This window comes from Pagrus pagrus, assembly GCF_965226575.1.
Source record: "Pagrus pagrus genome assembly, chromosome: 8".
Lineage (NCBI taxonomy): Eukaryota > Metazoa > Chordata > Actinopteri > Spariformes > Sparidae > Pagrus > Pagrus pagrus.
In genome coordinates this window covers 5,497,644-5,515,406 of record NC_140192.1, presented here as the reverse complement: position 1 = coordinate 5,515,406, position 17,763 = coordinate 5,497,644, and the positions used below count along the sequence as shown (strand labels likewise).

The 17,763-nt window shown below is 40.4% G+C and overlaps 2 protein-coding genes across 4 annotated transcripts in view; one reads left to right on the top strand and one right to left on the bottom strand.

Moving 5' to 3' along the window:
• Positions 1-155: 155 nt before the first annotated feature.
• LOC311261555 (guanine nucleotide-binding protein subunit alpha-14-like) lies at positions 156-7,758 on the top strand (the record flags this gene model as incomplete). Its single annotated transcript, XM_084360311.1, has 7 exons — positions 156-276; positions 5,359-5,543; positions 6,289-6,443; positions 6,740-6,868; positions 6,959-7,088; positions 7,178-7,331; positions 7,568-7,758. The coding sequence occupies 7 exons, from the start codon at positions 156-158 to the stop codon at positions 7,756-7,758; spliced, it is 1,065 nt and encodes a 354-aa protein (XP_084216437.1).
• A 750-nt stretch (positions 7,759-8,508) lies between these two features.
• Positions 8,509-17,763, bottom strand: part of vps13a (vacuolar protein sorting 13 homolog A) — a 35,328-nt gene continuing 26,073 nt past the window's right edge. For 2 of the 3 annotated variants that reach the window (XM_084358958.1, XM_084358959.1), the window contains 18 exons: positions 17,409-17,562; positions 17,043-17,189; positions 16,841-16,922; positions 16,680-16,749; positions 16,325-16,439; positions 16,084-16,197; positions 15,800-15,945; positions 15,617-15,698; positions 15,340-15,453; positions 15,082-15,157; positions 13,975-14,138; positions 13,826-13,871; positions 13,564-13,687; positions 13,043-13,157; positions 10,358-10,443; positions 10,117-10,240; positions 9,929-10,003; positions 8,509-9,754 (listed from right to left, as the gene is read on the bottom strand). In XM_084358958.1, the coding sequence (XP_084215084.1) occupies positions 9,704-9,754; positions 9,929-10,003; positions 10,117-10,240; positions 10,358-10,443; positions 13,043-13,157; positions 13,564-13,687; positions 13,826-13,871; positions 13,975-14,138; positions 15,082-15,157; positions 15,340-15,453; positions 15,617-15,698; positions 15,800-15,945; positions 16,084-16,197; positions 16,325-16,439; positions 16,680-16,749; positions 16,841-16,922; positions 17,043-17,189; positions 17,409-17,562 (1,885 nt within the window). In that variant the 3' untranslated portion in view covers positions 8,509-9,703. Of the gene's footprint in view, positions 9,755-9,928; positions 10,004-10,116; positions 10,241-10,357; positions 10,444-10,485; positions 11,097-13,042; positions 13,158-13,563; positions 13,688-13,825; positions 13,872-13,974; positions 14,139-15,081; positions 15,158-15,339; positions 15,454-15,616; positions 15,699-15,799; positions 15,946-16,083; positions 16,198-16,324; positions 16,440-16,679; positions 16,750-16,840; positions 16,923-17,042; positions 17,190-17,408; positions 17,563-17,763 lie in introns of those variants that run through there. The other variant, XM_084358960.1, reaches the window with a different exon arrangement.

The following is a 17,763-nucleotide window of genomic DNA, read 5'->3' as shown; positions in this document are numbered from 1 at the left end:
TTAAATTCAAATTAAAAGGAAGAAACGGGTTTTCAAAGATGCTCTGCGCCCTTTCCTGAATTTGTGAAGTGAGAGAAGGGAGCAGACATCTCCAGACATCTCCAGAAGCCTTCAGCAGTTTCACCTTGACGGCAGAGGGCTCATTGGTGTGAGGGATGGCTGGCTGCTGCGTGTCGGCGGAGGACAAAGAGAACCAGAGGATCAACGAGGAGATCGAGAAGCAGCTGAGGAGGGACAAGAAGGACTCCCGGAGGGAGCTGAAGCTGCTGCTGTTGGGTGAGCATCATCTTAGTGGCCCTCATCCCAGAGCAAAATGACATTTTCTGGGGTGAATCATAGACTATGAAATTAAGGGCGCATACTGACCATATCTTGTCTGTCCCTTTCCGGCCAGAGTGCCGCGAAATACATTCCCGAAGCTCCTCTAAAAGTTCCCCTGATGGAGTTATATTTAGTCGTTTTTGGGGGGGTTGTGGTTTATATCCTCATGAGTCGTGAGCAGGTTTAAATGTGCCATTACTGCTTCCTGACCACACCTGGACATGCAGGTATCATGGCAGGTGGGACAGGACTCAGCAGAAGGATCTCTTTCCTCCATATTTTAAGATGTTCTTGGATTGTTGTGCATCAAGCACTCAGGTCAATGATAGTGTGAGGAGGTCTGTGTTGTACATCTTAACTGTTGTCTTTGTTTCCTTTCCTCCTCATTCTTCTCTCTCGTCTCCGGATGGAGCGCGGTCAGTCAGTGCGCACTGGCTCCGCCGCACCGTTGACTTTACGCACAGTGGAGAGTTTTCAACCTTGATTATTTTGTCTACTAGACTCATCTGATTCTCACCTGGCACAGAGGCACTGCAAATAGTAACATGCAGAGATAGTTAAAGATGACAACCTATTCTGACTTTGGCTTATTTCCAGTCAAACTGTGTGTAGAAACCGAAATTCGCTCCTTCGTCGCACTTGCCGTCTGCGCATTAGAGGATTTCTTTATGTTTGCTCCAAGATGGACTAAAGAAATAAGGGCGTTTTCCCGCCCTCTGTTGGGATGAACTCCAGCCTCATTTTAAAGGAAAAGGGGAGTAAAGAAAAAATATAAATTTATTATCCACTGCCGACAGGAGAGATGTCCTGTTTCACGTGTTTAAACATGAAAGTTTCTGATGCTCAGAGAAACATTAGTTTTTCCACTTGTCATGTCACAGTGAAGAAGGGGTGGACACTTCCTGGTATCAGCTCACTGACTTGCTCAAGGGCTCCTCAGCAGGTCTGAGGCCGGCTGGGAACAGGCTTTTTTCTTATTCCTTATTTTTTCATTTTTTAGCCAACGCGCATGACACCAGCTAGTCTTTCTTGGATCCAAAGATCCAGGACACCGTATTCACCATACACATATACAACATTACATCTGTGTTGGGTTATTATGTTCATGGCATGTGTGCACCTCCAGCTGTGTTACATTAAGAAAGTGGTAGTTCAAATGTTCTCAAACATCCTGTTGTGCGTTCATTTCTGATACTGCTGTCAATGTCAATATTGCAACAATATTGTAGAGATGACTATTGGTAAAAAATATGAACACAGTGAGATTTTTTATAAATAATCACCAGTAATGTGAAAATAATGACTAAGTGGGTAAAGGCAAGTATAAGAACAAGAAGAGCAGTCTGGTAAGTTCAGAATATGACGTCACTTTACTGTAATCAGCCTTAAAAACCAGGGAAAGACAACACTTACGCCATATCACGTTATAACAATTATGAAAATCTCAGATGATATCACGATAACAATATTAAATCAATACATTACTCTGCCCTGAAAAATACACCCTGTCAAAGTGTGACAAACTTTTAATTCTTGAGAATATTTAGACATTGAAATTGTTATTTAAACATCCCTAATGAATCAACATATTAAATAAAACCACACAAACAAAACAAAAATTAAAAACAATGTTGAAGTCAGCAAAAACAATGGAGGTCAAGACAGACATGATAGATCGATAAGGTAATAATGGTGACGGGCTTTGGGAAACACTCGACTGATCCAGTGAAAGATGAAAAAGGGTGTTGCCACGTGGCCTCCGGAGAGCCTCCATGAGTCTGTGAGTGCACACAGCCTATTTTACTGCAGCAGTGCGGCTGCATGTCAGGGACGGGAGGGACTGTCAAGGCCCTCGGTCAGCGGTGTGTTTGGAGGCCATAACTAGCTGCTGCGGGCACACCTCATGCAAACGTCATGCAAATCCAGACCTGTGCAGGACGTGAGCTGTAGGTCTGCCTCGGCTGCTCTCTGAGAACGAGCTTTCTCTTAAAGAGAGTGTCAGGTTTCTGCCCGTGACGGCTTTATGAATGTACACTTTATTTGTTGGGGAAACTTTTTTCTCTCAGCTCACTGTAGGTGATTGATGGATAAGATCTGAAGGAGGTGGTGAACGTTAACAATCAGTATCTTGTGGATTATGTGGATGTAAGGGCTCCTGGGAATTTCATAGCGATTTATGTGCTGTGAATAAACACAGAAAGAAGCCAGTGTGATGAGGGGGAACAGGTTTAACAGGTCACCAGAGGACGATGATTCAGTTATAAAGGGTTCACTGTCCCAATTACACAATATGTGTCATGTCTCTTTGTATCTGACTATTTTCCAGGTAACTCAAAGTACTCTAAGAATTGGATGACGCAAGCTTCCTTTAACAATGACATTTATTTATCTGATCACTGAGAGTGGGAGTAAAGCAGAGTGAAAGATCAACACCTACACCTTCAGCCTCTTCGGTCAATTCATTGACAGCGTGCGAGAGCCGGTCATGTAGTTTAGCTGCAGTTTATCTGCAAGTGCTAGACGCCATTGAGAAAACAGGAGTAAAAGAATAAAAGCATGAAAGAAAGCAGGAATCGAGCATTTTTATGAACCACCACGCGGGCTTGCTCATTTGAATAGATGTAGTATCAGTATCAAATATTAACAGTCTCATGCAAGCACAAAATATGCAAAGAGAACAGACAGTCGTGGTCTTGTTCACAAATGAGGAATGCAGAATAAGCTGATTATTTGTTTGTGGAACCCTGGGATACAAAAATAAACAGGATGAAGATTTGTGAGCGGCGGCTTTTCGCAAAAAAAAGAGATTAATATCTTGTTTACGACCACTTTTGTTCAGTGTCTGATCAAAATATTATCGAAATTGCAAAGTGGACAAACTGCTGCATCCAAATCACAGGAGCTGCGTTTATTCGATAAAGGTAAAATGTGTCCAAACATACCATTATAAATGAAGCTACCGAAAGTAACCTGAACCTAAACTTTATTAAAAAGTTATAAGTTTCAAATGTTAGTTTCATTTGCAACTAGAATGGCACTCATTAGAGCGCACACCTCCGCCAAGGCCCAACAGTCCGCTTTGATTCAATCAAGCCTAGTCCAATATCAAATAAAGCAAATTTAAATCTGCTGGATCTGGACTTTTATTTGGATCAGCATCAAATTGTGCTCGTAGATCCAAACCACTGAGTCGCACCTCATTTTTTCCATCAAGATCCAAACATTGTCCCCTGAGAAATGAAAAAAAAATGCCATGTGAAAAAGTGAGTAAATAATACTTTGACCCATCCCTTTTTCTGGATCTGCAGTAAAAGTTAATGGGGTCTATTCCAGGGCTGAGACTCCTCCTCCATCCAAGTTTCATGGAAATCTATTTAGTAGTTTTTTATATAATCTTGCTGACAAACTAACCAACAACCAGACACGAAAAAAAAGGTCTACAGGTGATTCATTCATTCACAAAGCTTTTATGTGTCGACATTTGTGGTCAGTATTTGTCACCTGAAGGCAAACTGTAAAACACCACCCCATACAAGTCAGACATACACAAATACATGCAGATGTGCACAAAGATAAAGGCAAATAAACAAAAGAAAAGCAACATAAATAACTCAGTGATCTTTGGTCCAGTGATGTGTTTCAGCATCACTGCAGTACCTGACTCAGTAAATTACTGTTAATGCACAAGGTCATAAATAATTCACTCAGGTGATTTCATGTTCCTTCCTATAATGCACCTTCAGAGCAGATATTCGTTGGACCGTGTCTGGCTGGTAAATGTCCAAACTGAACGTCCCAAGTTTGTGATGCAGGCTTCCCGTCAAAAATGAGTTTCCAGGTCAAGATGTCCCTGATCACAGATCCTGAGACTGTTTGTACAGGCTGAGTAGCTCTCCCTACGAAAAAAAAGATCTTTCTGTGTAAAAATAGGTGGAGTGCTCCTATAGATATATACTGATTTAGATAGATAGATAGATAGATAGATAGATAGATAGATACGTTTTTTGGCAAAATTTTTTATAATCCTGCTGACAAACCAACCAACATACAAAAAGACACAGCTGTTAACATAACCACGGAGGTGATAAAATATTTTGAACGGGGAATACATTTGGATTTACATTTTATTGGGGCTAATTGTGTCCACTGAGAGATAACTTTTAGAGAAATGTGAAAAAAAAAAAATTGCTAATGTTCAAAACAATATGGTCGATATCAGAAGTGTGTGTGGTTTAAAAAAATGACTGCCACATAAAAGACAGACAATAATAATAAATGTAATAATCGTACATGACTCCAACAGAATGTATTCAGTTGTAAAAGACTGAAGCCTCAAGGGTGAACAAGTCAAACACAGCAGGCGTGCAGGATCATGATTTGCCTCCGTCTCAGAGTTGACCCGCCCGTCTCGTCCAAATCCCCGTCATCTTCAAGAAAACTTGACTTGTAAACAAGGTGCATTCAAATGCAGACAATTTGTCTAAGCCTTTGTTTGCTAAGATGTAAAGACTCAAGTATTCATGGTGCCATGCAAAACAGCCAGGAAACCAGAAAACTGCTGCCACCACCCAGGCTCTCCACAGAGCTTTAACACACTGCTGGGAGGATTAGTACAGATATATACTCACACACACACACACACACACACACACTCACAAACGAGACTACTTCCAATATTCATGGTGTGTTAACAAACACACATTTGTTAAACAAATGGATTCAGCATCATGTGGGCTGAATGAGAAAATTAGGAACTTGTGCTGTAAGAACTGAAGAGGGAGGTGACATGCAGACTGTGTGTGTGTGTGTGTGTGTGTGAGAGAGAGAGAGAGAGAGAGAGAGTTTGTATGTGAGTCATTGCATTTTGAATTTATTGTCATGAAGTGTTAGGACAGTGTGTGTGTCAGTGGTCCCGGCCAACACCGCTGAGAGAGAACCATGAAACTATCAAACACACACAGTTTGCTGCATGTAAATATGTAATGATACTAAAAGTTCGGCATGTGTGACGCAATATGATTGGATTTCACCCCACAGGTACTGGAGAGAGTGGGAAGAGTACCTTCATTAAACAAATGAGGATCATCCATGGAGGCGGATACTCAGATGACGACAAGAGGAGCTACGCCAAGCTGGTCTACCAGAACATTTACACGTCCATGCAGACGATGATCCGAGCCATGGAGGCTCTTAGTATATCTTTCTCTGACGCACAGAACCAGGTACGGATGGGTCAAACTGGGCCTGGAGTTTATTTTAGTTATGTTATTATGTCTTTGTTTGAAGAACTGTTCTTACAACACGTGCACGCCGTTCCCTTATTCAGCACAAATTTAAGATTTAATGTCCGAATGATCATTTTGTAAATACAGCAAACTATAAAGCTGATAGGAATTCAAGAAAAGTGACTCAGGCGCCAAATACAAAATCACAAAGCTTCAGTGATAATCCCTCCAAAAATATCACAATGGAACAGTTCAGTGTTGTAAAAAATGTTGTTTCGCTATTTACACAAAACCACATGAGAGAACTGTACGGAATGAAACTTTAATACAGGCTATCCAGCATTTTCAACTGATTTTCACAGCTTGTCTGTTCATGTTATATAAATAAGGTTGTGTGACTACAACTAAAAGGTTTCCCACAAGAAATAGACTCATTAACTCATTAACTCAAATTCTGCTGCTACTTCTTCAAATCCTGCACATTTCCTTTCCTTCCCTCTAATGGTTTCTTGCAGATCATTAGAAAACAAATCATACGATCAAAAGTAGGTTTCTGGATGGAAACAGAAATATTCCTGCGCTAACAAAATATCAGGATATAAATGTAATTTCTAGGAGACAGAGGTGGAATGAAATAAAAATCGAAGCTAGTTCCCTGCTTCCTGTTTCCACAAAGTGAGAGAAGTCGGAGACATGTCCGATGGACCATTTTCTATTTGTCTCTGTGTCTGTTTGTCCGTAGAGTCATGCAAACGCACTCCTGGAGGTGGAGGTGGACAAGGTGGAGGAGTTAGATCAAAGCCTCGTGACGGGCATCAGGAGTCTGTGGGCCGATGGAGGAATACAGGAATGCTACGACCGACGCAGGGAATACCAGCTGTCGGACTCCACCAAATAGTGAGCATTAGACAGTAGACACAGAGATTCTGATCTGTTCAGCTCTGCCAAATAGTTACCACAGACTGCTTAGACAGGTGAGTTAAACAGGTGTCTGACACAGTCTCAGCATCAAGGCTAAAGTATTGGACTGCATTATAATAGACAGGCTGTCGCACCGCAGCAAAACTCTTTCTGATTGGTTTTAACTTCCTGGTTAGAGTCTTCTTTAATAGCCACAAAATTCCTCCAATCACAACATTTCTCTTTTATATTTCCTCTTCCTGCTTGTGCTTATTTTCTCTTCTTTTTATCAGCTATCTCACGGACCTGGATCGAATTGCAGAACCCTCTTACTTACCTGACCTGCAAGATATCCTCAGAGTCCGAGTGCCAACCACAGGTATCATCGAATACCCCTTTGACATGGAGAACGTCATCTTCAGGTGAGACATAACGCACAGATCTGACAGGTACAGGTGAAGTTTGACGTTGCATAACTCTTCTCTTGTTGTTGGGCTCGGCTGTTATGGCAGGATGGTGGATGTGGGGGGTCAGAGGTCAGAGAGGAGGAAGTGGATCCACTGCTTTGAGAACGTTACCTCCATCATCTTTTTGGTGGCGCTCAGCGAGTACGACCAGGTTCTGGCCGAGTGCGACAACGAGGTGAGAAATCAGCTCGGCAGCAGATCACCGCTCTAGTCTTCGAATGTGTCGTCATTGTTCCGTCTTTCTGCGCCGCAATTCAATTACAGAACCGTATGGAGGAGAGCAAGGCCCTGTTCAAAACCATCATCACCTATCCCTGGTTCCAGCGCTCCTCTGTCATACTCTTCCTCAACAAGACCGACATCCTGAAGGAGAAGATCATGCACTCTCATATAGCCACGTACTTCCCTGAATTCACAGGTTAGATACAATGTTTGAATAATCATTCTGAGGCCATGCACATAGCTGGGTCATTTCTTTGCATGTGCCACATGCTTAGATGTTTTTTTATCACTCTTTCCACCAATGTTGGACATTAAAGTGTGTTTACAGGTTTTGTGAGTATGACTGCACATAATCTGATAAATTGCCTCCAGTGATGTCACTCAGTGGCTAAGTCACATTCAACATATTGAAATAATAACCTTGAATTGCAGGACCGCAGCAGGATCCTGGAGCAGCTCAAGAATTCATCCTGAAAATGTACCAAGAACAAAACCCGGAGAAGGACAAGACGCTGTACCCTCACTTCACCTGCGCCACAGACACAGAAAACATCCGCTTCGTCTTCGTGGCCGTCAAAGACACCATCCTCAGACACAACCTGAAGGAGTTCAATCTGGTGTAAAGAGGAGCAGGAGGACCGCAGAGGGTAGAAAGAACGATGTGAGGAGAGCCACGATAGGAGATATACGTAAAACTAGACTTGATTTATCATGGTTGTCTAAACAGAGAACAATTGGATTTTACAGAAAGTTCCTCCCTGTTTACACAGCTATTGACAAGATCCTTGGTGTCATTGTGCCTGTAAAAGTCCAGCCACAGAGAATGTGACCGTGTGGAAGTTGCTCTCTGAAATGCAATTTTTATGTATTGTGTGTAATTTATAGCATTTATAGAGATATACTGTATAGAAAGATACTTTACAGCAGAAGTGAGGATGTAAAAACTATTTATTTTTTAAAAGTTATTACGTAATATCATTGACCTGTTGTGTAGGCTACATATTTCTTTAATTCTTAAAATAGTTATCAGAAATAATGTGAACCTTCAACTATTTCTGCTCATGCACAAGCTGTTTGTAAGACTTTTTTGTTATTTAATAGAGTAGAACATTTCTTTTTCCCCTTTTGCTTTTAACACTGAGCCCTGTCTTCTCCCGCCTGCAAGTGCCTTATTTACTCAGCACACTGAGTTTGTTTTAGATGAAAATAATCCACATTGTGCTTTAAGACAAATCCAACTCAACTGTTTCTTCTCATGAGAAATGCAAAGTTTATGTATGGTGATTTTGAATAAACAATTCTAGTTACTTAATGCAGAGTGCAGTTTGTGTGGGTGGGATCTTCTGGGTACAACGAAAGAAGGATGATGACGCTGAAATTTAATACACATATTTTATTTTTTTGGAAAGAGCAGGAAAAGAAACAAAACTTGATGCCACTCCAGTGTACATTTTGCTCCCCAAAAACGACAAACGACAAACATTAACTGGCAACAGAACTATTTAGTAGCATTAAACTGCGATGCACCACAATCCAAAAGCAAACCTTTAAAAAGCATTTCAGAGTTACCAGCGGCTTATGATAATTAGCATTCGTTTCTATTAAATATACTTTTCTCTGCATGACTCATTAACACAGTTGGCATTGCATACATGTGGTATAAAAACATAAAAATCACAAAATTACAATCTGTAACACCTTAACACAATGGACTATTGTGTGAGTGTGGATATATACAGATAGTATATTATTTTAGATCAATATACAGCAGATTGATAAGTGTAGTATAAAAATAGCATGCCTCTCTAAATCACACACTGACAGTCTTCAACTGCAGCAACGTATTAAAAAAAGAGGAAGAATTAAGTAAGAGAGTAAAAGTAAGACGACATCTTTTGAGTTACATGTGTTATAAAGCCATACTCAAAATTTTAAATTAGTTTCCCTTTTACAACACCTGGTAAAATTAACACTGTACAACATGAAATGTGCTACAACAATTACGGTTGATTTGGCCTCGGTGTTATTCAAGCTGTTTTCTACCATTTCTCGTACTGCTAACAGGGTAGCTTCTACAGCAAAACACAGCTTGAATTATGTTCAGTGAGACTGAAACTGAATGAAGTTAGTGACGGAAAAGTGCGGAAAACTAAAGGCCTAGAAAAGTGAAAACCCTCCATTTTCAGCAGCATTTCAGACGCAAGCAGATTGTGCGAAGCAACGAAATAAACTATGATAAAATCTATTATACAGTGTGTGCAAGAGACAAAGATTGGTTAAATGTATTCAGAGTTTCTGTGGTAAATGAATGTAAGTGAGCTGTCCATTTAGAGAAAATCAGTTGGCATGCACACATACACACTGCTCACTCAGTCTTTCACCCCCGACACAAATTAACAGTCAACATACAGCATCGTTTGTGTGTTTGCACCACTACTCACACACGGAGGTAAACAAATGGAGCATGCAGTAGAGAACAAAGGCACTGACACACAGACTGTGTGTGTTTTCTTCTTCTTGTTTTTTAAAATTTTCACATGTTTATCATTTCTCACTCTTCTTGTTGAGTTAGTATTTAGGTAAACTCTCTCTTGCATCCTCCAATTTGGCAAGAACCCACTGAAAATAAAACAGAAAGTTAAAGTTAAAGTTATTAACTGCAGGATGGATGACATGCAGAAGCACTTTAATTATACCGTACACAAAGCAGATAACAGTCGGGCATTTCTTAGACACCTCAGAATATAAAGCATTTAAAACAGGAACATCTTTTAGTCTGAATCGTCAACTTACCTTGGCTATCTCAGGAGTTCTGAAGTTTATGATCTTCCCAAACTCCTTGGCATGGAAGACCGACTTTACTCTCTCCTGCAGCACACAAGACAGAACATTTAGTGCAATGATCTGCTAAATTAATTATTTAAAAACAGTCTTCTGAAGGTATCTTCTGATCTGGATTATAAATGAAAGATTTCTCGTACCTTGGCCTCGATGCGAAGTCGGCGGTTCTCTACAATCATCGGCTCCTTGGTGAACTCTTCAAACAGATACTGCCATTCACAGGTCAGCTGGCCAAATGTGCCTTTGGTCACAAAAAATATTCCCCTGGAAAAGAAAACCACACGACGAGGGTTAGATCTGGGATACACTCAGTTCAGGTATGCAGGAGTGTTTGAGAACATGATAGGAAAACAAAACGCGCTGCTCGTCTCCAACACTCACCTCTTGGTGATCATCAGGAAGTCAGACTCATTGACCTTGGCATGAGCAAAGTATCTGTACTTGGCAAAACGTCCATTCTCAATTTTCTGAGGGGAGAGACACAGTGGGTGAATATTTAAACAAACAAGACTAAAAACCAAAATGAATGCTCAGATGTTTCATGACAATTTCAATTGAAAAGCATTTTACACTTCACTCCGATGAAACTGGAAAATGTTGTGGGAGGTGAGGAAAGATGGGATGAAACAAACACGATGGCAGAGAGACGATTAGATGTAGATATTTTATTGAGAACAAGAGGACAGGGAATAGTGGCAGTGAATGACAGAATGATAAATCAAACAAAAGAGCTTAATGAATATGAGGATTTTTCAACAATGAATGAAAATCTATTTAATGAGAAGAAATATTTCTTTTGTGGCGAGAAAAATGATGAAAGAAAGAGTAAAGTCTAACACAGGAGTGATGAAGTTAAAAAAAATAAAGTAAGACACTCACAAAATAAAGAAAAAAACACATTAAGTTATTGAAATACATAAAAACACATTTCTTAAACTACTCAGACGCCTTTCTTTTGTATGCTGAATCCTTCAAAAGTGAGTTAACTCCTAACTAACAGACGTGAGGCTCCAACACAGACTACAAACAGAACACCGACGCTACACTACAGGTGTCACTTTTCCTCATCACCCTCATCCTCTGAGCCCCTTCTACTCCATTCAATGTAGGCCAACCTCCTCTGTGGACATGACAAGAGAGAAGAGTCAAGGTCAGAGCAGAGAGAGAACCAGAGAGCCTGTTTCTACCCCTGAGAGGCTCAACGTGTTGTGTGGAGTGAAGTCAGTGATGGTTTGAGTTTTAGTCAAGGGAGTAAAAGTTTATGTTTCTCTGACTGCATCAGCAAAATATCTTTTTATCTAGTTTCCTCACAGTTACAACAACTCGGTCCTTCAAATCTCTAAACTACCCGGCCATTAATTCATAAAATGTGCCATAATTGATATTTCTGTTTTGATTATGGATTTATTTATTGCATTATCTCCCCTATTCATTTACTTTCCCATTTAATGTTTTCATTTATCTATTTTAAAATGTATTTATTATTTTCCCTTTGAATTTTGCAGGATAATACATAGATAAATACGTACATACATAAATAGATTTTGAAAAATAAATGAATTGCTACAACGAATGAGAAAGTGAATAAATAGGCAAAGTAACAGAGAGCTACTTGAATACAGAAGCAAATTAAACACAGATTTCAATCTATGTCAATTCTTATAAATTAATGAATGCCTATATTTATCTTTTGGTGCACTAAATGAACTATTTTCTAATTTTTTGAGCTATTTCCTCCATAAAGCGCACTGGTGGACCTAAAAATATGTTTTTCATTCTGTTGTATTGATCAATTCAATTTACTTCAATTTGTTACATTTAAACCCAAAATATAAATTCAACTAAATTCAATCACAATGTATTTGAATCCTATTTAACAAGCTACAGCAGAAACATAAAACACAAGCATGAAATGTGGCATCCACTGTGATGTGTATTTGTATAATTCTTGCCATCGTTCACTAACACTACAAACACAAACCTACAGTAGCCGAGGTCTAAAGCTGCTGACAAGGTTGGGTGACAAATTAAAGGTAAAGCCTGAATAAAACAGGGGAGAAACATGATGACGTCAGATGCTTCAGCGCAGAGCACGAGAGGTCACTGTAGGGTTTGATGAGAATGAAAATGATGTGGAGCAAACGCTATGACCTTCGCAATCACAAGCCCTCGACCAGACCTGGAAGATTCCCACAAGGGAATATCTTTTGGACGAGTGGTGTTCATCACTTCAATGAGCACTGAAGCTACGACTCAACACCTACAGTAATTAAGACACTTTAATTTGTCACCTAAATTATAGGGGGGAATCCTACACAGGACATCTTTACTATAGTCTAGCCAAATGATGGAGCTCTGACCTGAGACTCATGGGCAGAAACGTCAACCCACTCCATCCAGCTCGACAGCTAGATAACATCATCACAGAAAAAGTGACCCACAGTTTAAAGCTTAAATGAAGCAGAACTGAAACAGCTACACTTAAATCTATGAACGTCAAGGGTAAGGTGCTAATCAACAGTGTGTGTAAAACCTTGAAGAACTCATTTGCATGCAGATGTAGCTTAGCCTACCAACATGAGGTAGCTACACTGCACAGAATTACTGCTGCAGTAAAATACATAAACCACTGAGTGAGTGAAAACATTCATATTTACTAAATGTCTCAGCAAACATCTTTTCTTTGGCATTGTGGGTGCTCTTACATTTCTCTCTACTCAGGCTGTAAATGTGTTGCCCTTTATCTCCTGACTGAATCACTGATAATTGAGCTACTTTTTTCGAAGGATCTATAAACAGGAAAGGCCTATAAAATTGCTGAAACATGAAAAGCTTAATGATGATCAAAATAAAGCAGACTGAAGGGAGGATGGTGAAAATAAAGAGGTTTTCCTGCGCTCAAACACACGTTAACACAAAGCTCAACCAACAAACGGTGGCAAAAAGTGCATAATGGGTGAATCATGTAACTCACTGCAAGGAGGTTCAGTCGCATTATCCCTGAACTTAGTTAACTGAAAAATATCAACCGTCACTGAGTTGATAATGCAGAGATTTTTGTCCTACCTGGAGCATCTGACTGCCGAGGCCTTCCTTCTCCTTATATGGTCGTATGACACCATCCTCGTGGATGAAGCGTGGAGGACGGAGGGATTCAATATCTTGTGAAGTCTCCGCTGCCCTAAAAATGACACAAGACAAACCTTACTTGTTACCTTATTTGTGTACTGATTTGCCAAGTGGAATTTTTATTTTCCATGAATATTTTAAAGAAAAGTCACAATTTTCATGAAAACATCGGCTGATTTTTCCAATAGCTCCCAGGTCGTTTGTCCGATTGACTCGAAATCAATGGCAAAACGTCGTCTTATACTGGTTGAATGAGACACACCTGTTTTTTGGGGGATTTTAGTGGAATTTGTATTTTTCATGAAGATTTTAAAGAAAGTAAACTGGCAAAAAGCAAAAAACTAACTGTTTTGAGGCTAGACATTGAGCGTACACCTTCAACATAAACATTTCTCATCCGTACATACACTGATGTGGTAATCGCATCAACACTGCAGCACGTCCATGTGATCACATACCTCTTGATCCCTTGAAAAGTACTACTGGCCATGTCAATAATGCCTCCTGTAGGTCTGGCTACTGCGCCAACCAGACCTTTGCCAACACCTTTAAAAAAGCCTGCTGCACCCTCCTTCTGGGCTCCTGCAAAATAACACATCAGACATCACCACGAGGCTGGACACACAATTAAATAGTTACATTATTAGCTGTATCAGTACAAGCACATACTAAATGTCAGCACTAATCATCAGAATGATTTTATGGTCCAATTCAACATACCTTTGATAGGTTTGGTAACAATCCCTGTGATCCCACTGACAAATCCCTGACAAAGGCAAAACACAAGAATATTACCAAGAAGCTGCAGACAATTTAATTTAGGTCATTGCTTTGCATTCTTACACTTGAACACAAGCGTGAGTACATACAGACACTAATCCCTTTCCACCCCTGGTCAGCCCCTCTCTCAGACCGCTGGGTTGTTTGTTCATAGTCTCTCGTCTCTTCTGCTGGTATTCCTCGTCCATCGTTATGGCAGCAACACCCTTTGCCATGGCACCTGTGATCCTGGAGGCTGCACCTGCTATTCCCCCTGGAAGGCAGATAAGAGCCTTTATAGTTACTTTTTAAAATATGTCTATATATTTAAGTGTTTGTGGGAAAAACTGTTTTTAGGCCTCTGTTCATCTTCTGTTCCCATGACAAGGCAACTTAATCTAAAAAGCACAACACATTACAGTGCATTACAGCAGCAACAAGTGACAAACAGCAACAAATTGTAATCTGTGGAAATATTATAGATTTCAAACTAAAGAACAACAGGGGAATGAGGTTCTCACCATTTATTCATCCTTTATCTATGCAGGGGGACCTTATGATTTTCTGATTACCGTATTTAAGATTGATTGTTTTTATGGGACATGAAACGTTGTCCCATACCTAATGTGGAGGGAGAGATTTTAGGTCTCACATATGAATGAATAACACAGTTCTGAATGTAAAAAATGTTTACACAGAAAATTCAAATAAAACCCAAGAAAAGCCGGAACTAAGTGTGTGGCAGTACTGGCTGTAAATTGCCTGCAGACCAGCCCAACCTATACAAAAATATAAACAAAAAACATAACTAGGGGAATGCCCAATGTCCACTACTAGGACAATAAACCCATACATGAACAAATGCCTCCTTTGGATATAATAAAAAAAATGCCTCTTTTGGGTATAATAAACCTCTTCTACAGGCCCCAGGGAAATAAAATAGTAAACTGAAGCTGTAAAGGGGCCTGGGTTTTAAAGGGTTCCCAAAAAAACAAAGTTTCCTCACTAAAGATGTGTGCAGCCCAGAAACAAAACAGGGCCCAAATAGGGCACAGGTGCTCTGAATCCCCTGTGATTAGTCATGAGGGAAAATCAGGCCAAAGAAAGAAAAATAGCAAGTCAAATTGGACTGCTACAAGTGTATGTATCTATACACCACAGCAATCAGATTCAGGTTTCTCACGTGTGAAGAGATATCATTTCCGCCGTGTGCTTACCTACAGCTCCTCCCACCAGAGCCTTCACCCCAAGAGCCATTCCTTCAACAAACTCCTCAGGCCCCTGGATGGCTCCCTGGAAAACCACAGATAACAGTCACACAAACACAAAGAAAACATAAAGACACTGACTGCACTATCAGGGCTTTAAGCAGCCACACTGATGTTGATATCAACATAAACCTAATGCTGATATTTTCCCAAAATACAAATCTTACATATTCAATATTCACCCTAAATTGAGTACTCCATTCCTACCTGATAAGGCTCATAAAAGAAAGCCTCCACCCCCTCTGACAGTCCTCTGATCAGTCCAAAAGGATTTCCAAGTACGTCCAGGCCGAGCACCAGCACATACATCTGTTTGATAGCCTGAAATATGCACATGCAGACGCTGGTAAGTCGACTTGTAGCCAGTACCTGATTGGTTTTGGTATAATTCTGCTTTTTTTTTCATTCATGAATGGATGAAACATGAAAAATACTTTACTGGCCACTTCTGCAGTGTCATTGTGCACGTGTCCATGTGTGTTACCTGCTTGGAATAATGTCTGATGACCTCCCACTGTAGCTGCTGAGTGGTACAAAACTGGAAGGTCAACTCAAAGAAGGCCAGTCTGAAAAAAATGACAGAATCAGTTAAGTCACACAAACATGAATGAATGCTGCCGATTGCGATTTATGTGTTGCCTGTTTGGGCCTTCGCATGTGTTCGTACTTGAAGACAACGTCCTGCACATCAGTGAGTGTTGCACCGATGCTCTTCAGCAGCAGGTTGAGGGACTGGACAGGAATGAGCTCTGTGTCTCTCTTCTCTTTCAGGCCGTCTTCTCCTCCGGTACTCAGAGAGAAACTCAGGTGCAGCTGCAAAAACAAAAACAGACACGTGCGATTTAATGTGTCTTGTGAACAGATTTTGATGCTGTTCATGCTTGTTTTGTTTCAACTAAATTAAGAAGACTGCTGCTTAATATTTGTTTATCATCTTATTTCTGTACAAACCTTGATGGGGGAGATGTGGAAGTACTCATACAGGCTGATAGGAGAGTTGTCAGCAGCAGAGACATTGTTTAGTTCTGCCATCATATACTCCATGTCCTTCTCAAACAGTTCCACCTAGAAGAGTAAGTCGGGCACAAATATGCAGAAGCATTAATGTCAGACTGGATCTCAATGACACTTCAAGTAGATAAAGATTATATTGATGCATCGTAAGCTGCGTTTCAATATGTGCTTGTCTGACCTCCTGTTCTGAGCTCATGATGCTGGCATTCTCAGGTGTGAACAGGTCCAGGATGGCGTACAGGAAGCCCAGATCGAGCTTCAGATCCATCTCTTGAATCAACACCTTGAAGTACCTGAGGCAGACAAGACATTCCCATCAGCGTTTGGGAGCAAAACTGAGGAGAGCAGAAAATGGAGGCCAGAACGTGGCTAAAATAAAAAGCAATTTTTAACACAACTGGTTTTCAGTTGGATTGTAGAGGACAGATCAGAATCAGAACTGAAGTATGACTCCTGCCTACTGAAGGCAGGAAAAATCAATTAACAGAACGAAAATACAGTACAGTACATCACAAAAAGAAAGAATCACTTACTTGATGCGAGAGATATCAGAGTGCCCTGCTGTTCTGGTGACAATGCTGATATCAGTCAGTGGTTTGGGTTCTGTAGAAAAATTCAAATAAAACCATATTGCAGTCTGATTTATTGCATACTGACAGCACATGATGCTAAATTATACAGGACATGCACAGACCTGCGTCCATGGTGATAGATTTTGGCAGTTTTACGGGGTAAAAAACGTAGGGGAAGATGGCTCCTGGCAGCTGATTCTGGATCTGTGGGAGGAAAAAGAGGCATGTGACATGAAAAAAGCAACTAAGGACTGTTGCTACTAGACTGATATTTTTCCACTAGAAGGAAGGTGTTGTGTTTTTTTTTTTTCAACTTCTTTTCACCTGAATGCGGTGGATTTGGACACGGTAGGCGCTCTGTCGGGGTGAGACGCTGTACTCAACCTTTACCCCAGGCAGGAAGTGCCTCCTGAGAGGAGCATCACACGGCTGAAGCATCCGCATGTCCAAGCCATTGGGAGTAAAGCACACCTGGAAGACAATTACAAACACCACACAATCAATCAATCAATCAATCAATCAATCAATCAACAATCAATAAACCACTTGGAGCAGAAACTTTTTAAATTCAAGAATACAGCCTACATTGGTTATGAAATACAGCTTCATTTGTGCCATTTTCAAATTTGATTAATACCTTATTACTAGTTAAAATCAAGAAAGGTGAATCAACAGTATTTAGTCTCAAACCTGCATGTTGTTCTCCAGGTCGACAAGGGCGTTGTCCACTGGTCCAGATTCGGTGTACTCTTTAAATTTGTCCTCCAGCATCTCAGCGTCTTTAGTGCTCATAGTCTTCCATCGACTCTTCTTCTTCGGCTTTAATTCCCACACCACATCAGAGCTGTGACAAGAAAAGAGAAACACATGGGATGTAAAATCATGATATGTTGTAGTAGCTGCAGGATTAATCAGGAGTGGGCAAACATCATGCAAAAATCAATTTCACTGCAGTATAATGTTTGAAAGACGACATGATTTATAGGTAAAAAGTTGTTGCTTCTTTGTTATCCTACAGTCGCAAACATTTAACACAGCACTTATT